The 23,209-nt window shown below is 42.2% G+C and overlaps 1 protein-coding gene across 1 annotated transcript in view; it reads right to left on the bottom strand.

Moving 5' to 3' along the window:
- sema5a (sema domain, seven thrombospondin repeats (type 1 and type 1-like), transmembrane domain (TM) and short cytoplasmic domain, (semaphorin) 5A) overlaps positions 1 to 23,209 on the bottom strand; it is a gene marked incomplete in the record, with an annotated part of 225,206 nt that overhangs the window by 93,196 nt on the left and 108,801 nt on the right. Inside the window, 3 exon segments of the mRNA XM_055881523.1 lie at positions 13,526 to 13,661; positions 16,682 to 16,967; positions 22,246 to 22,459. Of these exon segments, the coding sequence (XP_055737498.1) occupies positions 13,526 to 13,661; positions 16,682 to 16,967; positions 22,246 to 22,459 (636 nt within the window).

The raw sequence follows: 23,209 nt of genomic DNA, 5'->3' as shown, positions 1-23,209 counted from the left end.
ATTTTGGGGTTTTCTGAGAGATATTCCAATACTTTCAATATTATGTTGTTTTGACCTGTACTTGAATATGAAAGAAAATATTTGCCTTTTAGTTGAAATGTCATAACCTATATTTGACGACCTTGAGTTTTTGAAAAGGTAGTATTTTCAAATGAACTACAAAACATAACTATTTTCTACCCAGGTCTGGTACTAACTGTATGTATGGCTTATAGTATAGTGAGATATGCATGTAAAATGTATTATAACAACCATTGGGAAATCATCAATAAGAGTTTTGTGCAAAACACATCAATCTCTCTCTGACAGTGAGTTAAACGATGAATTAATTTTGCATTTAAAAGTGAGAGATGACTATCTGCACTCACACACCCACCCCAGTCTGATGGTATTTGAACTGTTAATACACAGCAACATGATTCACCATTATCTATGACTGCTGGATCAATTCATACAGTTTAAGAGAAGAGGGAGATATTTCTCTAGACAGATAGGTCATTAACCATTCAATCAATGGCCAGGGTGTGTGTGAGTAATGATTTCACAGGAAGTTGGGGAAAGATCCATGTTGGTGTGTGTGCGTATTTGTGTATGTGTGTGTGTGAGTCTCTCTCGCGCTCTGTGTGTGTGTGTGTGTTTGTGTGTGTGTAGGGTGCTAGATATATGGGCAGGCCATTTTACATCAATGCAGGGCTGCCATAAATCCAAAGCTCGTAAATCGAATCCTCCAACATTGACAAATACTTGATGAAGATGTCACCCCAACCTAGATAAAGTGTGCTGTACTCCAACAGTGAAATGTGTGTGTGTGTGTGTGTGTGTGTGTGTGTGTGTGTGTGTGTGTGTGTGTGTGTGTGTGTGTGTGTGTGTGTGTGTGTGTGTGTGTGTGTGTGTGTGTGTGTGTGTGTGTGTGTGTGTGTGTGTGTGTGTGTGTGTGCGCGTGTGTGTGTGTATGTGTATGCATGTGTATGCATGTGTGTGCGTGCGTGTGTCAAATGGTGCATTTCAGAGCAATTCCCCCTGAGCTTGGAAAAGGCTGGTTTACACACACACACATACACTTTATCCTCTCTAACAGGGCCCTGTGCAGACCTACACAGCCACAGTGGGCAGGGCAAGGCTTTGGTCAGATACTACAAGCCAGAGGAAATTGGTTTCCATCCAGGCAATTTCTCCTTGCCTCAAGTGACTGGAATCTGTGTGTGTGTGTTTCTTCATGTGCAAATATGTGTGTCTATCAAGCGTAAAACTCGCTGACCAAGTTCACTTTAGGCTTTTGGTTACATGAGTGATATGGAACATGTGTGTGCAGCCGGCCGTGTCTGTAGCCGCGCGTGTGTGTGTGTGTGTGTGTGCGCCCTCCACTGGCTCCCCCAACCCCTTGAGAAAATGAAATCACATTCAGACTGTTGTGGGTAGATTAGCCTGTAGGCCATCTGCTAAGCCTGCTAGCCCTGAGAACTGCTAGCCCTGAGAACTGCTAGCCCTGAGAGCGGCTAGCCCTGAGAGCTGCTAGCCCTGAGAACTACTATCCCTGAGAGCTGCTAGCCCTGAGAGCTGCTAGCCGTGAGAACTGCTAGCCCTGAGAGTGGCTAGCCCTGAGAACTGCTAGCCCTGAGAACTGCTAGCCCTGAGAGCTGCTAGCCCTGAGAACTGCTATCCATGAGAGCTGCGAGCCCTGAGAACTGCTAGCCCTGAGAGCTGCTAGCCCTGAGAACTGCTAGCCCCGAGAGCTGCTAGCCCTGAGAGCTGCTAGCCCTTCCAGCCATACACCATTCTCTCTGTGTCCTGACTAAAAAGCACAGAGCTTTAAAGCTAAGGTTTCCAAATCCTCCCTCTGTTCCACAGCCCTATGGGGTCAGAGCATAGCCGCGGGAAGTAGGGGTGCTGAGGGTTTTATTAAAAAAATTAAACAACATTTAAAAATATATATTGTTTTCACAAGAGTAGTGCACTGGACCTTTAATACACGGAACAATAATATAAATGCAACATGTAAAGTGTTGCTCCTATGTTTTCTGAGCTGAAAAGAAATATCACTGAAATGTTCCATATGCACAAAAATCTTATTTCTATCAAATTTTATGCACAAATTTGTTTACATCACTGTTAGTGAGCATTTCTCCTTGGGCAAATTAATCGATCCACCTGAAAAGTGTGGCATATCAAGAAGCTGATTAAACAGCATGATCATTACCTTGTACCTTGTACGGTGAACAGTAAAAGGCCACTCTAAAATGTGCAGTTTTGTCACACAACACAATGCCACAGATGTCTCAACTTTTGAGGGAGTGTACAATTGGCATGCTGACTGCAGGAATCTCCACCAGAGCCGTTGCCAGATAATTTAATGTTAATTTCTCTACCATAAGCCGCTTCCAATGTCGTTTTAAAGAATTCGGCAGTATGTCCAACTGCCCTCACAACCACAGACCACGTGTAACCACGCCAGCCCAGGACCTCCACATACGGTTTCTTCACCAGCCGGATCGTCTGAGACGAGCCACCCGTACAGCTGATGAAACTGTGGGTTTGCACAACTGAAGCATTTCTGCACAAACTGTCAGAAACCGTCTCAGGGAAGCTCATCTGCGTGCTCGTCATCATCACCAGGGTCTTGGCCTGACTGTAGTTCGGCGTTGTAACTGACTTCAGTGGGAAAATGCTCACCTTCGATGACCACTGACACGCTGGAGAAGTCTGCTCTTCATGGATGCATCTTGATTTCAACTGTACTGGGCCGATGGCAGACAGTGTGTACGGCGTCATGTGGGTGAGCGGTTTGCTGATGTCAACGTTGTGAACAGAGTGCCCCATGGTGGCGGTGGGGTTATAGTATGGGCAGGCATAAGCTATCGACAACAAACACAATTGTGTTTTATGATTGGCAATTTGAATGCACAGAGATACTTAGGCCCATTGCCGTGCCATTAATCCGCCACCATCATCTCATGTTTCTCCATGATAATGCACGAACCTATTTTGCAAGGATCTGTACACAATTCCTGGAAGCTGAAAATGTCCCAGTTCTTCCATGGCCTGCATAGTCACCAGACATGTTACCCATTGAGCATGTTTGGATGCTCTGGATCGACATGTACGACAGCGTATTCCAGTTCCCATTTATATCCAGCAACTTCGCACAGCCATTGAAGAGGAGTGGGACAACATTCCACAGGCCACAATCAACAGCCTGTTCAACTTTATACAAAGGAGATGTGTCACGCTGCATGAGGCAAATGGTGGTCAGACCAGATACTGACTGGTTTTCTGATCCACTCCCCTACCTTTTTTTTTAAGGTATCTATGAGCAACAGATGCATATCTGTATTCCCAGTCATGTGAAATCCATTGATCAGGGCCTAATTTATTGATTTAAATCGACTGATATGAACTGTAACTCAGTAAAATCTTGGAAATTGTTGCATTTTGCATTCATATTTTCGTTCATTGAAGTATTATTGGAGCGATATCGACGTCTGTAGCGTGGGCAAAAGCATGTTTTCAGCATCTCCACTTTGGCAAAAAAGGTAGTTGTATAATTAAGAACATGACTCAATAGTTGGAGTTGTAAGAGTCATTGCCGTGTCCCTTTCTCTTTGATTGTCATTTTAATGGAATCCATGAACAACAAAACCCAGGCCTCAGACATTTACATCAAAAAGTGCAAAGGTATAGGCAAAGAAACAAAACATCCACTTCAAATAAAATATTTTTCTTGATCAAATAACATAGAAAACAACCACTTTTTGTGCAGTATTAATTTACCATCGTTACAAACCACATAATGTACATTACTGTATTGTACACAAGCTGGTCATCTAGGTTTGTAACTACACTTTCCATCACCAGGAAGAAAAACAATGTACAATAGAGTAATTGAGTACATTGAGACATCAAATGGTTTGTGATGATGTGGATGACTTGGTTGAGCATGGCGCTTGCAATGCTAGGTTGTGGGTTTGAAAAAGCATGCAAATGTATGTACTCCCTACTGTAAGTTGTTTTGGATAAGAGTGTCTACTGAAAAGGAATGAATAGACCATTTCAGTTTTCACATAGAAATAAGTTTGCAAAGTATTTCAAGAAACTGGGAAACATATATCAAGCAACTATTTTTATATTCCAACAGTATTATCAGATTAACTGTTTTGTACAGAGTCAAGTTACAAATGCTGGTAAACATTCAAATACATTTAGTTAATTTTTCACAAAAGTCATGCACTGAGCCTTCACTAGTCCTGTATTAGTGGACAGAAAAAGACATCTTCAGCGTGGGCAACAAAACATTTATTCTTCACCCCCCAACAGGCAGAAAAGAATCGCAGCACCCCCACAGCCAAACAAATTTCCATGGCTATGGGTCAGAGAGGCTTCAGCGAATTAAGTGCCATTCGTGATAGGTAGAAGTTGCCCTGAAAACAGATCTAGGATCAGATTACCCTCAACCCACTCCTAACCTTAAACTATAAGGGAGATGTAATAACACCTGGTCCTGGGTCAGTGGTTAGGGGCAACTTCTTCCGGCTCCAGTGAAAGTACTGTAGTGGTGCGATTGGGATGTTGTAAATTTCCCATCAGTGAATTTTATAACGCGAGGTCGTCATTATTAACAGGTTTGTGAGGAGATTGAAAGAGAGAGAGTGAGAGAGAATGAATTAATGAGAGGGAGTGTACAGGGACTCTGGGGCTTGCTCATCAGCCCTACACACAAGCACGCACACACACACACACACACACACACACTCAAGCACGCACACAAACAAACACAAACACAAACACAAACACAAATGCATACCCACCCATACATAACCACATGCACACATGTATATACTGTACTCGATACCATCTACTGCATCTTGCCTATGCCGTTCTGTACCATCACTTATTCATATATCTTTATGTACATATTCTTTATCCCTTTGCACTTGTGTGTATAAGGTAGTAGTTGTGGAATTGTTAGGTTAGATTACTCGTTGGTTATTACTGCATTGTCAGAACTAGAAGCACAAGCATTTCGCTACACTCGCATTAACATCTGCTAACCATGTGTATGTGACAAATACAATTTGATTTGATTTGACACATACTTTCTGTTGTATGCGATTATGTTTGTGTGTGTTGGTTAATTGGACAGAGTTGTTGAGGTGATAAAATCTCTCAGAATAACCAGGTGAAAGCCTGAGTCCATGACGGCTAGATGTCCACCAGAGCTGACTGTCCATTGGAAACAGACACAGGCGCGGTAGTCCGTCGCCATCTCAGATGTAAAATCTTAATTTGATCACTCTTTTGTTGCTGACAATATTCCTGCCCAGCAGGAAATGCAAACTTTGTGTATTTGAGTTTTTAAAACGTTTATAATTTCCAATTTAAAAAAAACTACTTAATTTGCCTTAATGAAAAATGTATCAACCCCTACAAAAACGGCCATTAATTATAATCCACATAATAATTCACATTTTCTGTTGCTGCAGGATGATTTTCCTGCTGTAGCAAACTGGCTCAAATTAAGATCCAACATCTGTAAGGCACTGACCTGAGTCATACATCTGTCTTGTCACACTATGGTAGTAGCTATTAGCCTGATTTGTTATATTCAATTGGTCATATTCAACTTTAAAAACTGATTCAGGCTCATCCCTGCCAAAACATATCCCAGGGTTAGAGTTGGGGTAGGTGTATATTTACCTGAAAGTCAGTGTTAGGGTTGGTGTATACTTGGTTTAATGACATGTCTGTAGACAATTAGAATGTGACAAGTGTCACTGGTGAAAACAACATTTAGTTTATACTCTGGTGGAATGTCTGTCAACCAGCGCTGCGACTGTTTCCTTGTTGCACAGACATGAAAAAAGTTAATGCCTGTTGTCGTGGTTACTGGGCTGCTACAGCAACAAGACCAAATCCACTGTCACAAGTAGTTCTAAAATTCTCATATAGAATGACCTACTTTTATTTTGTCACACACACAACCAAAAGCTAATTTCTGTAAACTCGCCATCATTACCTTGTAATTAATTATGTTGTTGTGGTGGGTTTATGTTCCTTTAATAATGAATAAAAAGTAGCTAAAGTTAAGGCGTTGTCAGCTATACTCTGGTCATTATTTGAACTGGTTAGCCAGCTAGCTACCTAGCTAACAAGCTACTAACGAACCAAAACATTGTTTAGACAGTTGCTTTTAGTTGCCTTGCTTGCTAGGTGGACATTTACCACATTCATTTTTAAATGGATGGGTTTATTGGTGTTCAAATAGAGAAAGCTGCTGAAGCCCAGTGCCTTTGGGTTCATGCATGTTACCATCAGAAGTCTCCTCCATAAGTTTGCTTTATTCACTGCTTTAGCACACTTCGCCAACCCTGATGTCCTAGCTGTGTCTGAATCCTGGCTTAGGAAGGCCACCAAAAATTCTGAAATTTCCATCCCCAACTACAACATTTTCTGTCAAGACAGAACTGATAAAGGGGGTGGAATTGCAATATCTGTAGAGATCTGTCATACTATCCAGGTCTATGCCCAAAGTTCGAGTTTATACTTTTAAAGATCCATCTCTCCAAAAATAAGTCCCTCACTGTTGCTGCTTGTTATAGACCCCTCTCCGCTCCCAGCTGTGCCCTGGACACCATATGTGAATTGATTGCCCCCCATCTATCGTCAGAGTTCGTACTGCTATTTGACCTAAATTGGGATATGCTTAACACCCCGGCCATCCGACAATCTAAGCTAGATCCCCTTAAACTCACAAAAATGATCAAGGAACCTACCAGGTACAACCCCAAATCCGTAAACATGGGCACCCTCATAGATATCATCCTGACCAACTTGCCCTCTAAATACACCTCTGCTGTTTTCAACCAGGATCTCAGTGGTCACTGATTCATTCCCTGCGTCCGTTATGGGTCCACGGTCAAATAACCACCCCTCATCACTGTCAAATGCTCCCTAAAACACTTCTGCAAGCAGACCTTTCTAATTGACCTGGCCTGGGTATCCTGGAAGGATATTGACCTCATCCCGTCAGTAGAGGATGCCTGGTTATTCTTTAAAAGTGCTTTCCTCAACATCTTAAATAAGCATGCCCCTTTCAAAAATTGTAGAACCAAGAACAGATAGTGCCCTTGGTTAACTCCAGGCTAGACTGACCTTGACCAGCACAAAAACACCCTGTGGCATACTGCACTAGCTTCGAATAGTCCCCGCGATATGCAACTTTTCAGGGAAGTCAGGAACCAATATACACAGTCAGTTAGGAAAGCAAAGGCTAGCTTTTTCAAACAGAAATTTGCATCCTGCAGCAATAATTCCAAAAAGTTTTTGGACACTGTAAAGTCCATTAAGAATACCTCCTTCCAGCTGCACACTGCACTGAGACTAGGAAACACTGTCCCCACTGATAAATCCACGATAATTGAGAATTTCAATAAGCATTTCTCTACGGCTGGCTATGCTTTCCACCTGGCTACCCCAACCCCAGCCAACAGCACTGCACCCACCGCAGCAACTGTTCCAAAACCCCCGCTTCTCCTTCACCCAAATCCAGACAGCTGGCGTTATGAAAGAGCTGCAAAATCTGGATCCCTACAAATCAGCTGGTTTAGACAATCTGGACCCTCTCTTCCTAAAATTATCCGCCGCCATTGTTGCAACCCCTATTACTAGTCTGTTCAACCTCTCTTTCGTATCGTCTGAGATTACCAAAGATTGGAAAGCGGCTGTGGTCATCCCCCTCTTCAAAGGGGGAGACACTCTAGACCCAAACTGTTACAGACCTATATCCACCCTGCCCTGTCTTTCTAAGGTTTTTGAAATCCAAGTGAACAAACAGATCGTCCGACCATTTCGAATCCCACTGTACCTTGTCTGCTATGCGATCTGGTTTCCGAGCTGGTCATGGGTCCACCTCAGACACCCCCATGTCCTAAACGATATCATAACCGCCATCGATAAAAGACAGTACCGTGCAGCCATCTTCATCGACCTGGCCAAGGCTTTCGACTCTGTCAATCACCGTATTCATATCGGCAGACTCAACAGCCTTGGTTTCTCTACTGGCTGCCTCGCCTGGTTCACTAACTACTTCTCTGATAGAGTTCAGTGTATGAAATCGGAGAGCCTGTTGACCAGACCTCTGGCAGTCTCTATGGGGGTGCAACAGGGTTAAATTCTCGGGCCGACTCTTTTCTCTGTATATATCAATGATTTCGCTCTTGCTGCGGATGATTCTTTGATCCACCTCTACGCAGACAACACCATTCTGTATGCATCTGGCCCTTCTTTGGACACTGTGTTTTAACAAATCTCCAAACAAGCCTCAACGCCATACAACATTCCTTCCGTGGCCTCCAGCTGCTTTTAAATGCTAGTAAAACTAAACGCATGCTCTTCAACCGATCGCTGCCCGCACCCGCCCGCCCGACTAGCGTCACTTCTCTGGACGGTTCTGACTTAGAATATGTGGACAACGATAAATACCTAGGTGTCTGGTTAGACTGTAAACTCTCCTTCCAGATTCACATTAAACTCTCCAATCCAAAGTTAAATCTAGAATCTGCTTCCTATTTCGCACCAAAGCATCCTTCACTCATGCTGCCAAACATACCCTCGTAAAACTGACTATCCTACCGATCCTTGACTTCAGCAATGTCATTTACAAAATAGCCTCCAATACTCTACTCAATAAATTGGATGCAGTCTATCACAGTGCCGTCCGTTTTGCAACCAAAGCCCCATATACTACCCACCACTGCGACCTGTATGCTCTCATTGGCTGGTCCTTGCTACATATTCGTCGCCAAACCCACGGGCTCCAGGTCATCTATGTCTTTGCTAGGTGAAGCTCCGCCTTATTTCAGCTCACTGGTCACCACAGTAACACCCACCTGTAGCACACGCTCCAGCAGGTACAGTGGGGCAAAAAAGTATTTAGTCAGCCACCAATTGTGCAAGTTCTCCCACTTAAAAAGATGAGAGAGGCCTGTAATTTTCCTCATAGGTACACTTCAACTATGACAGACAAAATGAGGGAAAAAAATCCAGAAAATCACATTGTAGGATTTTTTTATTTTTTATTATTATTATTATTTTTTTAAACATTTTTATCCCCTTTTCTCCCCAATTTTCTTGGTATCCAATCGCTAGTAATTACTATCTTGTCTCATCGCTACAACTCCCGTACGGGCTTGGGAGAGACGAAGGTCGAAAGCCATGCGTCCTCCGAAGCACAACCCAACCAAGCCGCACTGCTTCTTAACACAGCGCGCCTCCAACCCGGAAGCCAGCCGCACCAATGTGTCGGAGGAAACACCGTGCACCCGCCCCCCTCGGTTAGCGCGCACTGCGCCCGGCCCGCCACGGGAGTCGCTGGAGCGCGATGAGACAAGGATATCCCTACCGGCCAAACCCTCCCTAACGCGGACGACGCTAAGCCAATTGTGCGTCGCCCCACGGACCTCCCGGTCGCGGCCGGTTGCGACAGAGCCTGGGCGCGAACCCAGAGACCACTGCGCCACCCGGGAGGCCCACATTGTAGGATTTTTAATGAATTTATTTGCAAATGATGGTGGAAAATAAGTATTTGGTCACCTACAAACAAACAAGATTTCTGACTCTCACAGACCTGTAACTTCTTCTTTAACCTGTTGAGGATGGGGGCGCTGTTGAGACTATTTATGCTAATTGGGTAATTTTTGAAACGGCTTCCCACAAAATCCTTGATCGTACAATATGCATATTATTATTATTATTGGATAGAAAACAGTCTATAGTTTCTATAGGAGTTGAAATTTTGTCTCTAAGTGGAACAGAGCCCATTCTACAGCAATTTCCCTGACATGGAGTCAGATTTCAGAAATGTTGGCCACTGTTCTGAAGTCAGTTAAAAGGGCACTGTTATTGCTATGACTATACGGACACTTCTTACGTCTTCCCCTGGATGCCTTTACGTGATGACGATTCCAATGGGGTCGATTGCGCGTTCACAGGCACTACAAATGAAAAAACCCTGTAGCTAGCAAGTCTTTTCTTGGTGCGTAACGCGCGTGGAGGACACCGAGCCGCTCCTGTTCCAAGCGTTAGTTTAGCCTGTTATATTTCTCCGGTCATCTTTTCACTCGTTATAGGAGTTAAAAACATCATAAGGTAGTTAATTTAAAGCGTTTTATAGCAATTTATATCCGTTTAGTGCGATTTTGGGACATTTATTTTTGAAACGATGTGAATAGCCGGGCACGCTTTTCAGTTCATCCCGAACGCAGTTGGCATTTCCACATGGCAAGAGGACAGCTTTCCACCAAAAGACGATTACTCCCAAGAAAGGATCCTTTGCCCAAGATACTGATGGAAGAACAGCTCAAAGTAGGACATTTTTATTATGATAAATCGTGTTTCTGTCGAAACATTTTAGTGGCTTAGGACGCCATGTTTTTTGACGTAGCTTCGCTTGGCGCAAACTGTATTGAAAAGTAAGGATAAATTAAAAAATGTAATTCCGCAATTGTATTAAGAATTAAATTGTCTATCAATCCCTGTCCACCCTATATTTTTTAGTCACGTTTATGAGTATTTATGTATAAGAGTAGATCACTGTCTAAGTGGCGCAAGGACATTTTCTGACCAGCTGAGCTACATTTCACATTGTCTAACCATGATTTTGGTGGCTAAATATAAACGTTTTCGATCAAACTCTATATGGATTGTGTAATATGATGTTACAGGAGTGTCATCTGAAGAATTCTGAGAAGGTTAGTGAAAAAATTAATATATTTTTGGCGATGTTGACGTTATCGCTCACTTTGGCTAGAATCAATGCTGGGCTGCTATGTGCTATGTGCTATGCTAATATAACGATTTATTGTGTTTTCGCTGTAAGACACTTAGAAAATCTGAAATATTGTCTGTATTCACAGGATCTGTGTCTTTCGATTCGTGTATGCTGTGTATTTTTACGAAATGTTTGATGATTAGTAAGTAGGTAAACACGTTGCTCTAAGTAGTTTTTCTATTCCATTTGTGACGGTGGGTGCAATTGTAACCTATGCCATCTACCTGAAATATGCACTTTTTTCTAACAAAACCTATCCCATACCATAAATATGTTATCAGACTGTCATCTGATGAGTTTTTTTGTTGGTTAGGGGCTATAAATATCTTAGTTTAGCCGAATTGGTGATGGCTACTGGTGTTGGTGGACAAATAAAAGATGGTGGATTATGCTAATGTGTTTTTAGGTAATAGATGTACATCTTTACATATTGTGTCTTCCCTGTAAAACATTTTAAAAAGATATAAAGGTATTCACAAGATCTGTGTCTTTCATTAGCTGTATTGGACTTTAATGTGTGAAAGTTAAATATTTTAAAAAAATATATTTTTTGAATTTCGCGGCACTGGTTTTTCAGTGGGGGGGGGGGGGTGCCGCTAGCGGCACGCTGATCCTAGACAGGTTAAGAGGCTCCTCTGTCCTCCACTCGTTAACTGTATTAATGGCACCTGTTTGAACTTGTTATCAGTATAAAAGACACCTGTCCACAACCTCAAACAGTCACACTCCAAACTCCACTATGGCCAAGACCAAAGAGCTGTCAAAGGACACCAGAAACAAAATTGTAGACCTGCACCAGGCTGGGAAGACTGAATCTGCAATAGGTAAGCAGCTTGGTTTGAAGAAATCAACTGTGGGAGCAATTATTAGGAAATGGAAGACATACAAGACCACTGATAATCTCCCTCGATCTGGGGCTCCACACAAGATCTCACCCCGTGGGGTCAAAATGATCACAAGAACGGTGAGCAAAAATCCCAGAACCACACGGGGGGACCTAGTGAATGACCTGCAGAGAGTTGGGACCAAAGTAACAAAGCCTACCATCAGTAACACACTACGCCGCCAGGGACTCAAATCCTGCAGTGCCAGACGTGTCCCCCTGCTTAAACCAGTACATGTCCAGGCCCGTCTGAAGTTTGCTAGAGAGCATTTGGATGATCCAGAAGAAGATTGGGAGAATGTCATATGGTCAGATGAAACCAAAATATAACTTTTTGGTAAAAACTCAACTCGTCGTGTTTGGAGGACAAAGAATGCTGAGTTGCATCCAAAGAACACCATACCTACTGTGAAGCATGGGGGTGGAAACATCATGCTTTGGGGCTGTTTTTCTGCAAAGGGACCAGGACGACTGATCCGTGTAAAGGAAAGAATGAATGGGACCATGTATCGTGAGATTTTGAGTGAAAACCTCCTTCCATCAGCAAGGGCATTGAGGATGAAACGTGGCTGGGTCTTTCAGCGTGACAATGATCCCAAACACACCGCCCGGGCAACGAAGGAGTAGCTTCGAGTAGCTTCGTAAGAAGCATTTCAAGGTCCTGGAGTGGCCTAGCCAGTCACCAGATCTCAACCCCATAGAAAGAATTTGGAGGGAGTTGAAAGTCCGTGTTGCCCAGCAACAGCCCCAAAACATCACTGCTCTAGAGGAGATCTGCATGGAGGAATGGGCCAAAATACCAGCAACAGTGTGTGAAAACCTTGTGAAGACTTCCAGAAAACATTTGACCTCTGTCATTGTCAACAAAGGGTATATAACAAAGTATTGAGATAAACTTTTGTTATTGACCAAATACTTATTTTCCACCATCATTTGCAAATAAATTCATTAAAAATCCTACAATGTGATTTTATGGATTTTTTTCTTCTCATTTTGTCTGTCATAGTTGAAGTGTACCTATGATGAAAATTACAGGCCTCTCTCATCTTTTTAAGCGGGAGAACTTGCACAATTGGTGGCTGACAAAATACTTTTTTGCCCCACTGTATATTTCACTGGTCATCCCCAAAGCCAACACCTACTTTGGCCGCCTTTCCTTGCAGTTCTCTGCTGCCAATGACAGGAACAAATTGCAAAAATGACTGAAGTTGGAGACTTATATCTACCTCACTAACTTTAAGCGTCAGCTGTCAGAGCAGCTTACCGATCGCTGCAGCTGTACACAGCCCATCTGTAAATAGCCCATCCAATCAACTACCTACCTCATCCCCATATTTGTTTTTTTTTTCTGCTCTTTTGCACACCAGTATTTCTACTTGCACATCCTCATCTGCACATACCACTGCAGTGTAAATTGCTAAATTGTAATTACTTATTTATTGCCTTACCTCCTTACTTAATTTGCACACACTGTATACAGATTTTTCTATTGCATTATTGACTGTACGTTTTTTTATCCCATGTGTAACTCTGTGTTGTTTAAGTCACGCTGCTTTGCTTAATCTTGGCCAGGTCGCAGATGTAAATGAGAACTTGTTCTCAACTGGCCTACCTGGTTAAATAAAGGTGAAATAAAAAATCTAATAAAAATGCCATGCAGAGGCTGTCGTTTTGTATTTAAACTTTTCCATAACGAAGACGATAAGTTTGATGTCTGATGATAATAGAATGGTAACGATGTCACTGCGACAACTGTCTACAGACATGTTGATCGACCGACTGCAAACCAGTCTTTCGGGTTGGGGTAGGTGAGTATTTACCTGGAAGTCAGGGTTAGGGTTAGGGTAGGGTAGCCAGGCGGAGCGAGAGTTCTCCTGGTACTTGAAGGGACCTCCAAACACCTGGGTGATGGCACTGAGGTTGAAGGCACACACCGCAGACGCTGCTATGCTGTTCCTGAAGGGGAAAGAGAGGGATAGCGATAAATATACAGTGCCTTCAGAAAGTATTCACACCACTTGACTCTTCCCACATTTTGTTGTATTAGGAAGTGGGATTAACATTTTTTAGTGGTCATTTTTTGTCAACTATCTATACAAAATACTCTATAATGTCAAAGTGGATTTTCTTTCACTTTGACATTACATTTGAAAAAATAAATATAAAAAATAAAACAATAATATATCTTGAAATAAAACAATAATATATCTTGATTCAAGTCAATACATGTTAGAATCACTTTTGGCAGTGATTACAGCTGTGAGTCTTGGTAAGACTATAAGAGCTTTGCACACCTGGATTGTACAATATTTGGCAATGATTGTAACGGTCCTGACCTGTTTTATGTTGTTTTTTGTATGTGTTTAGGTCAGGGCATGTGTTTTGGGTGGGCAGTCTATGTTATCTGTTGCTATGTTGGTTTTGGTTGCCTGGTATGGCTCTTAATTAGAGGCAGGTGTTTTGCGTTCTCCTCTAATTAAGAGTCATATTTAGGTAGGGTGTTCTCACTGTTTGTTTGTGGGTGATTGTCTCCTGTGTCTGTGTCGATGTTACACCAACCGGGATTGTTTCGGTTTGTTCGTGCGTTTTTGTAGTAAGTACTTGTTCATTCGTTCTGCGTGTGTTATGTCAGTTCGTTGTACTAAGTCTGTCTACTTTCGTTTTGTTATTTTGTTAGTTTATTCAAGTATAGTTTGTTTCGTTTTGTCTTGTAAATAAAATTCATCATGTATTCACAACCCGCTGCGCCTTGGCTCGATCACTACTCCTCCTCTTCTTATGAAGAGAGAGAGGAACGCCGTTACAATGATTATTTTCTAAATTCTTCAAGCTCTGTCAAATTGGTAGTTGATCATCGCTAGACAATCATTTTAAGGTCTTACCAAATATTTTCAAGTAGATTTAAGTCACAACTGTAACTGTGAGACTCAGGAACTTTCATTGTCTTCTTGGGAAGCAACTCCAGTATAGATTCGGCCTTGTGTTTTAGGTTATTGTCCTGCTGAAAGGTGAATTCATCTTCCAGTGTCTGGTGGAAAGCAGACGAACCAGGTTTTCCTCTAGGATTTTGCCTGTGCTTAGCTCCATTCTGGGGTTTTCTATCCTGAAAAACTCCCCGCAATGATTACAAGCATACCCATAACATGATGCAGCCACCACTATGCTTGAAAATATGGACAGTGGTACTCAGTAATGTGTTGTATTGGATTTGCCCCAAACAAAACACTTTGAAGTCAGGATAAAAGTTAATTGCTTTGCCACATTTTTTGCCACATTTTTTGCAGTATTACTTCAGTGCATTGTTGCAAACAGGATGCATGTTTTGGAATATTTTTTTTCTGTACAGGCTTCCTTATTTTCACTCTGTCAGTTAGGTTAGTATTGTGGAGTAACTACAATGTTGTTGATCCATCCTCAGTTTTCTCCTATCACAGCCATTAAACTCTGTAACTGTTTAAATTCACCATTGGCCTCATGGTGAAATCCCTGAGCGCTTTCCTTCCTCTCCGGCAAATGATTTAGGAAGGACGTCTGGATCTTTGTAGTGACTGGGTGTATTGATACACCATCCAAAAGGTAATTAATAACTTCACCATTGTAATGGCTTCTAGGAGTAGTGGGTGGAGGAGTCAGGCGCAGAGAGCAGGGTAGTTCAAAACGTGGATCTTTATTCCAAGAACAGAGTAACGGTCACGCCAAACACAAGGGCGCATAAAATACCCAGTCCAACAAATAGGACGAAACTGTCCAGGAAAACGGAATCCACAATAATCCACACACCATGAACAGAAAAACAAGCCCGCACAAAAGCCGGCGGGCCTACCGGGTTTAAATAGCCCAAAACAAAACCGGGATTCGTGGCAACCATGCTCAAAGGGATATACAATGTCTGCTTTTTAATTTATTTTACCCATCTACCAATAGGTTCTTTTTTTGCGAGGCTTTGGAAAACCTCCCTGGTCTTTGAGGTTGAATCTGTGTTTGAAATTTACAGGTCGTCTGACTGACCTTACAGATAATTGTAAGTGTGGGGTACAGAAATCATGTTAAACGCTAAAATTGCACACAGAGTGAGTCAATGCAACTTACTATGTGACTTGTTATGTGACTTTTGTTTTTACTCCTGTACTTATTTAGGCTTGCCATAACAAAGGGGTTGAATTCTTATTTACTCAAGACATTTCAGCTTTCATTATTACTTAATTTGGAGAAAAACAATTTGAACAGAATTCCACTTTACATTATGGGGTATACACAATACCCCATAATGTAAAGTGGAATTCTGTTTGAATTTTTTTTTAGGCTAGAATGTGGAAAAAGTCAAGGAGTGTGAATACTTTCTGAAGGAACTGTATATGGTTAGGATTTTGTTTGCTGACTGTTAATGTCCAGTCTGTGTTTTTGTCCTCGAAATATACCTATACATCTGTCCCTACCAGTTAGTGTCTATAACACAGACTCAGATCCTACTGTGAGTGATGGTGTAAGGTGACTACAAATTTAACACCAGGCTTCAATTAAGATGTTCTGCCTCTGTGGCTAAGTGTATGGATCGGGCCTGACGGATAGCTTTGACTTTTCAAACTGTCACTTTCCACAAAAGCATGTCTCTTTTAAGAGGTGAGAAAATTGAAAATTAAAGAAATGAGTTTAAAGTCAAACTGTGAAACTAAACGTGTGTGAATGACGATAGTATGTATAACATGACTGTTCATTTTAAGCTGTGCCTGAAGTATACTTCAGTATTTTGGCAACTTCAAGGTTTATCATACATTATAAACTGGGTGGTTCAAGCGCTGAATGCTGATTGGCTGACAGCTGTGGTATATCAGACAGGTATGACAAACCATTTATTTTTACTGTACGAATAGCCCTTAGCCGTGGTATATATACCATACCCCCTCGGGCATCATTGCTTAATAATACAGGCAGAATATACCCTGTGTGTGTGTGTATAGTATGCGTCTCACACTTACACATTAGTAGTGAAGATCCCATAGAGCAGTTCTAGCTCTGGCAGGTAGAACGTCCCCTGTAGTTCGTTATAGTTGAACGGTATCTCTCCTGGTCGAGAGCAGTTCAACCGCGCCTTCATGAACGTGGTCCAGGTGTCCTCCAATAGGAAGCGGCCCCCAATGTCGTTCTTACAGACCCGGGCAGCGCGAGAGAACACGGTCCGACCGCAGTCATGTTCCACTGCATTCTCTCGGAAGAAGAAGTAGGTGAAGTTCCCAATGTCATAGGAGGAGACAAAGTTAGGTTCTGTTGAATGAGGAGACAAAGTTAGGTTCTGTTGTAGGAGGGGACAAAGTTAGGTTCTGTTGTAGGAGGAGACAAAGTTAGGTTCTGTTGTAGGAGGAGACAAAGTTAGGTTCTGTTGTAGGAGGGGACAAAGTTAGGTTCTGTTGTAGGAGGGGACAAAGTTAGGTTCTGTTGTAGGAGGGGACAAAGTTAGGTTCTGTTGTAGGAGGGGACAAAGTTAGGTTCTGTTGTAGGAGGGGACAAAGTTAGGTTCTGTTGTAGGAGGGGACAAAGTTAGGTTCTGTTGTAGGAGGGGACAAAGTTAGGTTCTGTTGTAGGAGGGGACAAAGTTAGGTTCTGTTGTAGGAGGGGACAAAGTTAGGTTCTGTTGTAGGAGGGGACAAAGTTAGGTTCTGTTGTAGGAGGGGACAAAGTTAGGTTCTGTTGTAGGAGGGGACAAAGTTAGGTTCTGTTGTAGGAGGAGACAAAGTTAGGTTATGTTGTAGGAGGAGACAAAGTTAGGTTCTGTTGTAGGAGGAGACAAAGTTAGGTTCTGTTGTAGGAGGGGACAAAGTTAGGTTCTGTTGTAGGAGGGGACAAAGTTAGGTTCTGTTAAAGGTGGAGACAAACTATTCAGACCACTTGACTTTTTCTACATTTTGTTACGTTACAGCCTTATTCTAAAATTGATTAAATTGTTTTTTCCCTCATCAATCTACACACTACCCCATAATGACGCTACAAGCTTGGCACACCTGTATTTGGGGAGTTTCTCCCATTCTTCTCTGCAGATCCACTCAAGCTCTGTCAGGTTGGATGGGGAGTGTCGCTTTAGAGCTATTTTCAGGTCTCTCCAGAGATGTTCGATCGGGTTCAAGTCCGGGCTCTGGCTGGGCCACTCAAAAACATTCAGAGACTTTTCCCGAAGCCACTCCTGTGTTGTTTTGGCTGGGTGCTTAGGGTTGTTGTCGTGTTGAAAGGTTTACCTTCTCCCCAGTCTGAGGTCCTGAGTGCACTGGAGCAGGTTTTCATCAAGTATGTCTGTACTTGGCTCCATTCATCTTTCCCTTGATCCTGACTAGTCTCCCAGTCCCTGTTGCTGAAAAACATCTCCACAGCATGATGTTGCCAGCGCCATGCTTCACTATAGGGAGGGTGACAGGTTTCCTCCAGATTTGACGCTTGGTTTTCAAGCCAAGAGTTCAACCTTGGTTTCATCTGACCAGAGAATCTTGTTTCTCATGGTCTGAGAGTATTTAGGTGCCTTTTGGCAAACTCCAAGCGGGCGGACATGTGCCTTTTACTGAGGAGTGGCATCCGTCTGGCCACTCTACCATTATGGCCTGATTGATGGAGTGCTGCAGAGATGGTTGTCCTTCTGGAAGGTTCTCCCATCTCCACAGAAGAGCTATGTCAGAGTGACCATCAGGTTCTTGGTCACTTCCCTGAGCAAGGCCCTTCTCCCCCGATTACTCATTTTGGCCAGGCTGCCAGCTCTAGGAAGATTCTTGGTGGTTCCAAACGTCTTCCATTTAAGAATGATGGAGGCCACTGTGTTCTTGGGGACCTTCAACGCTGCAGACATTTTTGGTACGCTTCCCCAGATCTGTGCTTCGACACAATCCTGTCTCAGAGCTCTACGGACAATTTCTTCGACCTCATCGCTTGGTTTTTGCTCTGACATTTGTGCTTTTCCAAATCATGTCCAATCACTTGAATTTACCACAGGTGGACTCCAATCAAGTCGCAGAAACAGGATGATCAATGGAAACAGGATGCACCTGAGCTCAATTTCAAGTCTTATAGCAAAGGGTCTGAATATTTATGTAAATAAGCTATTTCTGGGTTTTTTTTCATTAATTTTCAAAAAATCTGTTTTCACTTTGTCATTATGGAGTATCGTGCGTAGATTGATGAGGAAAATTATTTTTGAATAAGGCTGTAACAAAATGTGGAAAAAGTCAATGGGTCTGAATACTTTCCGAATGCACTGTATATGACAATGAGTTCTGAGTGATTGACTAGGGGTCCATAGGAATGTGAGGTTGAGGTGATTAGTCTTAATAAATGATGGCATTGTTATTAATGACTTTGTGTTTCAAAATGAATTATTTATCGAGGGAACCCCTAAAGGTTAGAATGAGGTATGACCAAAACACTGGTGTAGTGTAATAGTTGTCAACCCATCTAAAACTGCTGACCTTCCTAGAGCACTCATTGATGAGCTGTTCATTTTTATGTATGACATTATTGGACCTTAACCGCACGCTTTATCCTCTCTGACAGTGATTTAATTCACTTTTAAATGAAAGAGTTTTTTCCCCTTGTTTGCTCTTTCAACCCCTCCTCTCCTCTGCACCTTTGCACAGCATCACATGAGAAAAGAGAGAAAAAAATCAATTTGCCATAAAATTAGTTATTAAACCTTTTCTCAAAGGTTGTCGCGGCGCTATGTATGTGGTGGCTTTTAATTTATTTTTTCAATCTGGCTTTAATGTGAATCAGATAAAATCCTGACAAGATAGCGATTGACCTGCTCTTTTAGAGCAAGTGAACGACTGAAGCAGCGTATTCAATCAGCAGCCCCTGTTCCAGGTGGGGTGTGCTGTTGAACTGCGATCCACTGAGCTCTTCAGAACGACACACTGATTTCCTTGTTTCAGTACCAGATGGAAATGTAACTTTCAAAAGGAAAGAACAAAATATTTAAAAAAAAAAATATATATATATATATATATATATACTGTATATATATTGTAAAAGAAGCTAAAAAGTGTGGATATGTTCTTTGTCATCAATACACTGCATGGCAGTGACAGACATCCGTATCACTGACATTTTGACACTTCCTGTAAACACCACTACCTTACTTCTACCCTTTCCCCCTCACCCACCCCTTTTCTCCTTCTATATTTACATTTAAGTCATTTAGCAGACGCTCTTATCCAGAGCGACTTACAAATTGGTGCATTCACCTTAACCTGTCTAGGATCCGCGTGCCGCTCGCGGCACTCCCCCCCCCCCCCCACTGAAAAACCAGTGCCGCGAAATTCAAAAAAAATATTTTTTTAAAATATTTAACTTTCACACATTAAAGTCCAATACAGCTAATGAAAGACACAGATCTTATGAATCCAGTCAACATTTCCGATTTTTAAAATGTTTTACAGGGAAGACACAATATGTAAAGATGTACATCTATTACCTAAAAACACATTAGCATATTCCACCATCTTTTATTTGTCCACCAACACCAGTAGCCATCACCAATTCGGCTAAACTAAGATATTTATAGCCTCTAACCAACAAAAAAACTCATTAGATGACAGTCTGATAACATATTTATGGTATGGGATAGGTTTTGTTAGAAAAAAGTGCATATTTCAGGTAGATGGCATAGTTTACAATTGCACCCACCATCACAAATGGACTAGAATAATTACAATGAGCAACGTGTTTACCTAACTACTAATCATCAAACATTTCGTAAAAATACACAGCATACACGAATCGAAAGACACAGATCCTGTGAATACAGACAATATTTCAGATTTTCTAAGTGTCTTACAGCGAAAACACAATAAATCGTTATATTAGCTTAGCACATAGCAATTAGCAGCCCAGCATTGATTCTAGCCAAAGTGAGCGATAAAAGTCAACATCGCCAAAAGATATTAATTTTTTCACTAACCTTCTCAGAATTCTTCCGATGACACTCCTGTAACATCACATTACAACATGCATATACAGTTTGATCGAAAATGTTTATATTTAGCCACCAAAATCATGGTTAGACAATGTGAAATGTAGACAAGCTGGTAAAGAAAACGTCCTTGCGCCACTTAGACAGTGATCTACTCTTATACATAAATACTCATAAACGTGACTAAAAAATATAGGGTGGACAGGGATTGATAGACAATTTAATTCTTAATACAATTGCGTTATTACATTTTTTAATTTATCCTTACTTTTCAATACAGTTTGCGCCAAGCGAAGCTACGTCAAAAAACATGGCGTCCTAAGCCACTAAAATGTTTCGACAGAAACACGATTTATCATAATAAAAATGTCCTACCTTGAGCTGTTCTTCCATCAGTATCTTGGGCAAAGGATCCTTTCTTGGGAGAAATCGTCTTTTGGTGGAAAGCTGTCCTCTTGCCATGTGGAAATGTCAACTACGTTCGGGATGAACTGAAAAGCGTGACCAACTTTTCACATCGTTGCAAAAATAAATGTCCCAAAATCGCACTAAACGGATATAAATTGCTATAAAACGCTTTAAATTAACTACTTTGTGATGTTTGTAACTCCTATAACGAGTGAAAAGATGACCGGAGAAATATAACAGGCTAAACTAACGCTTGGAACAGGAGAGGGTCGGTGTCTTCCACGCGCGTTACGCAGCAAGAAAAGACTTGCTAGCTAAAGGTTTTTTTCATTTGTAGGGCCTGTGAACGAGCAATCGAGCCCGTTGGAATCGTCATCACGTAAAGGCATCCAGGGGAAGACGTAAGAAGTGTCCGTATAGTCATAGCAACGACAGTGCCCGTTTAAATGACTTCAGAAAAGTGGCCAACGTTTCTCAAATCTGACTCCATGTCAGGGAAATTGCTGTAGAATGGGCTCTGTTCCACTTAGAGACAAAATTTCAACTCCTATAGAAACTATAGACTGTTTTCTATCCAATAATAATAATAATATGCATATTGTACGATCAAGGATTTTGTGGGAAGCCGTTTAAAAAATTAGCCACATTAGCATAAATAGTCTAAACAGCGCCCCCATCCCCAACAGGTTAAGATATCCAGTGGAACAGCCACTTTACAATAGTGCATCTAAATCTTTTAAGGGGGGGGGGGGTCAGAAGGGGGTCAGAAGGGGGGGGGGTCAGAAGGATTACTTTATCCTATCCTAGGTATTCCTTAAAGAGGTGGGGTTTCAGGTGTCTCCGGAAGGTGGTGATTGACTCCGCTGTCCTGGCGTCGTGAGGGAGTTTGTTCCACCATTGGGGTGCCAGAGCAGCGAACAGTTTTGACTGGGCTGAGCAGGAACTGTACTTCCTCAGAGGTAGGGAGGCGAGCAGGCCAGAGGTGGATGAACGCAGTGCCCTATGAACTACTTTTCTTCCTCTCTATACCTTTACTGCTTATCCCCCTGCCCCTTTACCACCTTCCATTTCCCAGCCTACCATTGAGCCATTTGGAGTTGTACTGTGCAGTGCATTATTGGCAGCAGCTGCCTATCTCCTACCACTTGCTTCTCTACCCCTACTACCTTTACCTCTACCACATCCTACCATTGAGCCATTTGGAGTTGTACTGTGCAGTGCGTAGAGGCGGCAGCCCCCCCAGACTGCGGTAGATAGCTGGGTCTCTGCCAGAGAAGTCCATGGCGGTGGCAGCATAGAGCTCCCCGCTGGAGGTGATCAGGGCTGTGGAGTTATGGAGAGGGTTGTAGGGACAACGGGCCATCCCACTGATCTGGTCATGGATCTCTGTCAGGTTGGTCAGCTAGAGGGGGCGGGGGAGAGAGGGTGGAGATGGGAGAGAGGGGGAGGAGATGAGGGGCAGGAGGAGGGAGAGGGGAGAGGATTAATGTGTTTATAATGCACACAAGCAGGAGTGGAGAGAGAGGGAGTGTGAGCACACATCACATGATTTTTAACTCCCCTCTCCTTGACTGGAATTTGTCACTCCCATACAAACATTGATTGGTCTCAAATACTGTGAGTTTCAGCAGAATGATCAGACAATGAGACAAGGATAAACATTGAGCACGTTGCTTGGTTTCCACAGAACCAAGGGAGAGATTTGGAGATTGACTTGAATAATTGATTATGATAGTAAAAGTTCAAGTGAAACAGAGAAGTCACAATTGGCAGCATTTATAGTTGATAAAGGCAAAGCAGTGTGAGTGCAGACTGTTTTACAAATCACCTTTGCATGATTGTTTATTTCACCACTTTGTCGATTTCTCATCTCATTACTAGCTTGTCATCGCTAACATCCAGCTCGTTCCTGCTAATGCTAATCATTGCCTACCTCACACATACAGTCAATACCAAAAGACACAGACATACATACACATGTACTGCTTGGTCAACATGAGCTCATTTAAATTCCAAAACTTTATACATTTTCAGAAATGTTGTGGAATTAGTTGTTAAAAAAAGAAGAAATTATCAAATAAATGATTGTGTTTTTTCACTATCTCATCATGATGGCATGGGGTTGTTCAATGACAGACATGTTTCTTGTTTA

Source organism: Salvelinus fontinalis, chromosome 25, assembly GCF_029448725.1.
Source record: "Salvelinus fontinalis isolate EN_2023a chromosome 25, ASM2944872v1, whole genome shotgun sequence".
In the NCBI taxonomy this organism is placed as follows: Eukaryota; Metazoa; Chordata; class Actinopteri; order Salmoniformes; family Salmonidae; genus Salvelinus; species Salvelinus fontinalis.
The sequence above is the reverse complement of the archived record's forward strand: the minus strand, read 5'-3'. Positions and strand labels throughout refer to the sequence as shown.